Source organism: Gobio gobio (genome assembly GCF_949357685.1).
Source record: "Gobio gobio genome assembly, chromosome: 2".
Lineage (NCBI taxonomy): Eukaryota > Metazoa > Chordata > Actinopteri > Cypriniformes > Gobionidae > Gobio > Gobio gobio.
In genome coordinates, this window is record NC_137098.1 from 1,646,721 (window position 1) to 1,654,859 (window position 8,139).

The window sequence follows — 8,139 nt, forward strand, 5'->3', positions numbered from 1 at the left end:
TGCAAATTTATAAATAAGAAATGCATTAAATTTATAATAACGCAAAATTTACTTTAATGTGAAAATTATAATTTTAAATTGATTTAACATGTAAACATATTTTTTTAAATTAAATAAATTTGCTTTGTTAATTATTTATACATTTTAAGCCTAGAGAGAAAATAAGTAAATAAATTATATTAAAATTATTGAATGTTAAATTACCATATGATAAAACGTAACATTTTAATTGTATTTATTTGATGATAATTTAATACATTTTTATTTTGATCGTATTCGTTAATATACATTTCCATGGTTTTTCTCTAGACTTTTCCACGGTCCCAGATTTCAGATGATTTTCATGACTACTGAGAATCAATGCACATTTATTGTGTAACCTCTCATGAAGTGTGTGTGTGTGTGTGTGTGTGTGTGTGTGTGTGTGTGTGTGTGTGTGTGTGTGTGTCAGTGATGATCTGAAGCAGGGGCTCGTTCTGCTTTCATGGACATCAAAGTGTTGCGTTTCTGATGGTGGAGATGAAGAGAAGCACCTGCTGGGTTTATTAGTGTGAGACAGCCCTGCCTTTACCTCAAGAAAACATGTGTGTGTGTGTGTGTGTGTGTTAGAAGCTACAGCCTACTTGATACTTACCCATGCAGTTTTTATTAAATATTCATATTTTCCTTTTTTTTTATTGTTACACCACAATCATTAACCTCTTAAAGTTGCAGTGTGTAGTATTTATGAGGATATATTGACAGAAATGCAATATAATAAACATAAAACACTCGATCCACCAACAAGATCAGGTTTAATTTTCAACTTTACATTTCTACAGACATCTCATTTCCATCCCAAAGTATTTGCTGTGATTGTCGGAGTTAAACGCATTCGTGTAACAGATGATAAATAAGTCCACATATCACAGGAATGCAATGCAAGTGAACATAATCTACAACATGATATAAAGATATTTTACAAAGTGACGTGAAAGAGTTAAACAGTGAAAAACGACTGTTCGTTTTAATATCGGCTTACGTTAAACAGTGCAATACAGCAAAATAAGGTTTAGTATGTGCGTATATCAGTAATTCAGTGAGTGAGCTGCACAATCACAGACTACGAGACGAGGAATGTTCTGGACTCAATGCCGGTCGATATGCTGTCCATCACCTCCTGAAATTAGCTTCACTGCTAACTGAAGAACTGAACGCCACACAACGGCAGGAGCAATCCTGCATTAATGGTTATTGCTGTCATACATCGCAGTTTTGGGAATTAATATGTGAGTACATTTATTTAAATTCTGAATGGATTATAGCCTAGAAAGTGTGCAAAGATTGCAGCTGTTAGCATCAGTCACAGGCGCTAACGAAGGACGCTAAAGAGCGCAGCCGGTAACGTTAGTCGCGGATGCGCTAAGGACAACGTTAAAAGACCACAGCCGTTAGCATCAGTCGCGGATGCGCTAACAAGGACGCTAAAGATAGCAGCCATTAGCATCTGTCATAGGTGCTCTAAGGACAACGCTAAAGACCGCAGCCGTTAGCATCAGTCGCGGATGCGCTAACAAGGACGCTAAAGATAGCAGCCATTAGCATCTGTCATAGGTGCTCTAAGGACAACGTTAAAGACCGCAGCCGTTAGCATCAGTCGCGGGTTCTCTAAGGACAACGCTAAAGACCGCAGCCGTTAGCATCAGTCACAGGTGCTCTAAGGACAACGCTAAAGATTGCAACCGTTGGCATCAGTCGCGGGTTCTCTAAGGACAACGCTTAAGACCGCAGCCGGTAACGTTAGTCGCGGATTCGCTAAGAAGGACGCTGAAGATAGCAGCCATTAGCATCAGTCGCGGGTTCTCTAAGGACAACTCTAAAGACTGCAGCCGGTAACGTTAGTCGCGGATTCGCTAACAAGGACGCTAAAGATAGCAGCCATTAGCATCTGTCACAGGTGCTCTAAGGACAAAGCTTAAGACCGCAGCCGGTAACGTTAGTCGCGGATGCGCTAAGAAGGACGCTTAAGATTTTAGCCGTTAGCATCAGTCGCGGGTTCTCTAAGGACAACGCTAAAGATTGCAGCCGGTAACGTTAGTCACGGATTCGCTAAGAAGGACGCTTAAGATTTTAGCCGTTAGCATCAGTCGCGGGTTCTCTAAGGACAACGCTAAAGATTGCAGCCGGTAACGTTAGTCGCGGATTCGCTAAGAAGGACGCTTAAGATTTTAGCCGTTAGCATCAGTTGCGGGTTCTCTAAGGACAACGCTAAAGACTGCAGCCGGTAACGTTAGTCGCGGATGCGCTAATAAGGACGCTTAAGATTTTAGCCGTTAGCATCAGTCGCGGGTTCTCTAAGGACAACGCTAAAGGCCGCAGCCGGTAACGTTAGTCGCGGATGCGCTAAGAAGGACGCTTAAGATTTTAGCCGTTAGCATCAGTCGCGGGTTCTCTAAGGACAACGCTAAAGACTGCAGCCGGTAACGTTAGTCACGGATGCGCTAAGAAGGACGCAAAAAATTTTAGCCGTTAGCATCAGTCGCGGGTTCTCTAAGGACAACGCTAAAGGCCGCAGCCGGTAACGTTAGTCGTGGATGCGGCAAGAAGGACGCTAAAGATTGCAGCCGGTAACGTTAGTCGCGGATGCGCTAAGAAGGACACTTAAGATTTTAGCCGTTAGCATCAGTCGCGGGTTCTCTAAGGACAACGCTAAAGATTGCAGCCGGTAACGTTAGTCGCGGATTCGCTAAGAAGGACGCTTAAGATTTTAGCCGTTAGCATCAGTTGCGGGTTCTCTAAGGACAACGCTAAAGACTGCAGCCGGTAACGTTAGTCGCGGATGCGCTAAGAAGGACGCAAAAAATTTTAGCCGTTAGCATCAGTCGCGGGTTCTCTAAGGACAACGCTAAAGACTGCAGCCGGTAACGTTAGTCGCGGATGCGCTAAGAAGGACGCTTAAGATTTTAGCCGTTAGCATCAGTCGCGGGTTCTCTAAGGACAACGCTAAAGGCCGCAGCCGGTAACGTTAGTCGTGGATGCGGCAAGAAGGACGCTAAAGATTGAAGCCGGTAACGTTAGTCGCGGATGCGCTAAGAAGGACGCTAAAGATTGCAACCGTTAGCATCAGTCACAGGCGCTAACAAAGGACGCTAAAGACCGCAGCCGGTAACGTTAGTCACGGATGCGCTAAGAAGGACGCTAAAGATTGCAACCGTTAGCATCAGTCACAGGCGCTAACAAAGGACGCTAAAGATTGCAGCCGTTACCATCAGTCACAGGCGCTAACAAAGGACGCTAAAGACAGCAGCCGTTAGCATCAGTCCCAGGTGCGCTAAGAAGAATGATAAAGACCGCAGCCATTAGCATCAGTCACAGGTGCGTTAAGAAGAATGCTAAAGACCGCAGCCGTTAGCATCAGTTGCGGAAGCACTAACGAAGAATGCTAAAGACCGCAGCTGTTAGCATCAGTCGCGGATGCGCTAAGAAGAATGCTAAAGGCCGCAGCCGTTAGCATCAGTCGCGGATGCGCTAACGAAGAATGTTAAAGACCGCAGCCGTTAGCATCAGTTGCGGAAGCGCTAATGAAGAATGCTAAAGACCGCAGCCGTTAGCATCAGTCGCGGATGCGCTAATGAAGAATGCTAAAGACCGCAGCCGTTAGCATCAGTTGCGGAAGCGCTAATGAAGAATGCTAAAGACCGCAGCCGTTAGCATCAGTTGCGGAAGCGCTAATGAAGAATGCTAAAGACCGCAGCCGTTAGCATCAGTCGCGGAAGCGCTAACGAAGAATGCTAAAGACCGCAGCTGCTATTACACTCAGTCCCCTAAACCTCACTCTGATCCGGGTCGCGGCACTAAATGTAACCGTTCTACTCGACCCACTCGAGATCTGAGCCGGGTCTCCAGCATGGTAGCTGTAGCTGCTAGCATCAGTCGCTAGCACACCTCTTGAGGCAGGGAAGGGAGGTTTACACGCACAGCTCTACGTCCGTTACATCAACACGAGTTTGATATGATGACAGGTTTAGCAGAGCGCGCAGAATTTAGTGGGTTGAGCGGATTCTAACTAACTTAAAGCTACACTGTGTAACTTTTTTAGTTTATTCTTAGCTAAAAACACTTAGTTCTTTCACAAATCACTTAGTTCTTTCACAAATATATGTGCTCATTAATGTATATTTACTTCTTTCAAGTAATAAAGTATTCTCGTAAGTTTATAATATGCCATTGTAAACACATACGGGTGAGGGTTCGAATGCCGGTCGCCATGTTGATCCTCCATCTTGAAAGTACATTAGCCAAAGAGGGACATTCCCGTAAATTCAAGCTTGGCCTTTGGCGTTTTAACACTCGATGGCATCGTGTCGAATGTGGACGAGGTCCAACTGGAAGCCATATTAATCTTGGACTAAATTGGCCACCGTAGGAGTTAAAACAAAATCGGAATTGAGAGGAAGAGAAACTAATATTCACTGGATGGTCATTTACAAGTTCACCACTAGATGGGGGAAAATATCACACAGTGTAGCTTTAAGCGCCTCTGATTGGCCATTGCGTTCAAGAAATCAACAGACATGCCTGTGAATGGCTAAACTCCTAAAAAATGGAGTGGTTACAGGTTTGTGTAATTACGTCCCAATTCACACACTATCCGTCTTAAAGGATTAGTTCACTTTTAAATAAACTTTTGCTGATAGTTTCCTCACCCTCATGTCATCCAAGATGTCCATGTCTTTCTTTCTGCAGTCGAAAAGAAATTAAAGTTTTGGATGAAAACATTCCAGGATTGTTCTCCATATAATGGACTTCAATGGGCTCCAAACGGGTCAGTTTCAGTGCAGCTTTAAACGACCCCAGATGATGAATAAGGGTCTGATCTAGACAAACCATCAGTTTCTGAGAGAAACCCAGCAGTATTTATGATATTATTTTACCTCTTATCAGACGAACGTGATCATCTCTGAGCTCAGACATAACTTCCGCTTAGTGAGGTCAAAATACGAGCGTGGTCATAGATGTATACGTAGATGCCTCATTAGCGCCTGCACGGATCAATAGAATGAGGCATCTATGATTAATATATCTATGACCATGCTCGTATTTTGACCTCACTTAGCGGAAGTTATGTCTGAGCTCAGAGATGATCACGTTCGTCTGATAAGAGGTAAAATAATAGCATAAATACTGCTGGGTTTCTCTCAGAAACTGATGGTTTGTCTAGATCAGACCCTTATTCATCATCTGGTGTCGTTTAAAGCTGCACTGAAACTGACCCGTTTGGAGCCCATTGAAGTCCATTATATGGAGAACAATCCTGGACTGTTTTCATCCAAAACTTTAATTTCTTTTCGACTGCAGAAAGAAAGACATGGACATCTTGGATGACATGAGGGTGAGTAAATTATCAAAAGTTATATTTAAAAGTGAACTAATCCTTTAGCATTCGAAATTAGAATTAGTGTGGTTGCTAGGCCGTTGCTAGGGTTATTCTTTTTATTACCTGTGTTGAAAACAGTTTTTACCGAACAGTTAATGTGTGTTAGTTTGTACAGTCTGAGGGATGTGTGTCTGAACGCATGTCACTTGTATTGAAGCCGGATCATTCCTTTAACGAGTTTCAGTCACAGTTTTCCGTCTTCAGCTGGATTACCTCCATCCGTCCTCCACTCCATCAAGTATTCACTGCAGTCTATATTCAAGAGGTTACTTTATCCTGACACATCTTTCCCCCAAGCCTGCTCCAGTGTGCTTTGTGAATGTGATTATCCTCAAACCGGGGTCTTGTAATCCGTTAGTCTCTGGGAAGGGCCAGCGAATGATTCATGAAACAGAAACTGATTAAAGTTCTGCTTTTAGCAAAGCTCCTTCCTCTCCTTGTTCAGCAAGTTTCTTCCAATTCTGCCTGTTCTTCCTACAGCCCTCCAGCAGGGGGAAGCAGCTCTCAGAGAGACCCGTCAGCGCCTGAGGACAGAGAGCAGAACCACACTGAAGAACACACACACACACACACACTGAAGAACACACACACACACACACACACTGAATAACACACACACACACACACACACACACTGAATAACACACACACACACACACACACACACACACACACACACACACACACACACACACACACACACACACACACTGAAGAACACACACACACACACACACACACACACACACACACACACACACACACACACTGAAGAACACACACACACACACACACACACACACACACACACACACACACACACACACACACACACACACACACACACACACTGAAGAACACACACACACACACACTGAAGAACACACACACACACACACTGAAGAACACACACACACTGAAGAACACACACACACACACACTGAAGAACACACACACACACTGAAGAACACACACACACACACACTGAAGAACACACACACACACACACACACACACTGAAGAACACACACACACATACACACACACACACACACACACACACACACTGAAGAACCACACTGAAGAACACACACACACACACACACACACACTGAAGAACACACACACACATACACACACACACACACACTGAAGAACCACACTGAAGAACACACACACACACACACACACACACACACTGAAGAACACACACACACACACACTGAAGAACACACACACACACACACACACACACACTGAAGAACACACACACACACACACACTGAAGAACACACACACACACACACACTGAAGAACACACACACACACACACACACACACACACACACACACACACACACACACACACTGAAGAACACACACACACACACACACACACACACACACACTGAAGAACACACACACACACACACACACACACACACACACACACTGAAGAACACACACACACACACACACACACACACACTGAAGAACACACACACACACACACACACACACACACACACACACACACACTGAAGAACACACACACACACACACACACACACTGAAGAACACACACACACACACACACACACTGAAGAACACACACACACACACACACACACACACACACTGAAGAACACACACACACACACACACACACACACACTGAAGAACACACACACACACACACACACTGAAGAACACACACACACACACACACACACACTGAAGAACACACACTGAAGAACACACACACACACACTGAAGAACAAACACACACACACACTGAAGAACACACACTGAAGAACACACACACACACTGAAGAACACACACTGAAGAACACACACACACACACACTGAAGAACACACACACACACACACTGAAGAACACACACTGAAGAACACACACTGAAGAACACACACACACACACACACTGAAGAACACACACTGAAGAACCACACTGAAGAACACACACTGAAGAACACACACTGAAGAACACACACACACACACACACACTGAAGAACACACACTGAAGAACCACACTGAAGAACACACACACACACACACACACACTGAAGAACACACACACACACACACTGAAGAACACACACTGAAGAACACACACACACACACACACTGAAGAACACACACACACACACACACACACACACACACTGAAGAACACACACACACACACACACACACACTGAAGAACACACACTGAAGAACACACACTGAAGAACACACACACACTGAAGAACACACACTGAAGGAACATGCACACACACACACACAGACTGAAGAACACACACACACACACAGACTGAAGAACACACACTGAAGAACCACACTGAAGAACACACACTGAAGAACACACACACACACACACACACACACACACTGAAGAACACACACTGAAGAACCACACTGAAGAACACACACACACACACACACACACACACACACACACACACACACACACACACACACACACACTGAAGAACACACACTGAAGAACACACACTGAAGAACACACACTGAAGAACCACACTGAAGAACCACACTGAAGAACACACACACACACACACACACACACACACACACTGAAGAACACACACTGAAGAACCACACTGAAGAACACACACACACACACACACACACACACACACTGAAGGACACACACACACACACACACACACACACACACACAC

General features: G+C 44.4%; 1 protein-coding gene across 2 annotated transcripts in view; it reads right to left on the reverse strand.

The window, feature by feature from the left end:
* Nucleotides 1-5,688: 5,688 nt before the first annotated feature.
* Nucleotides 5,689-8,139, reverse strand: part of pde5ab (phosphodiesterase 5A, cGMP-specific, b) — a gene marked incomplete at its 5' end in the record, with an annotated part of 95,925 nt that continues 93,474 nt past the window's right edge. For both annotated transcript variants that reach the window (XM_079810945.1, XM_079810946.1), the window contains one exon: nt 5,689-5,940. In XM_079810945.1, the coding sequence (XP_079667071.1) occupies nt 5,818-5,940 (123 nt within the window). In that variant the 3' untranslated portion in view covers nt 5,689-5,817. The remainder of the gene's footprint in view (nt 5,941-8,139) is intronic.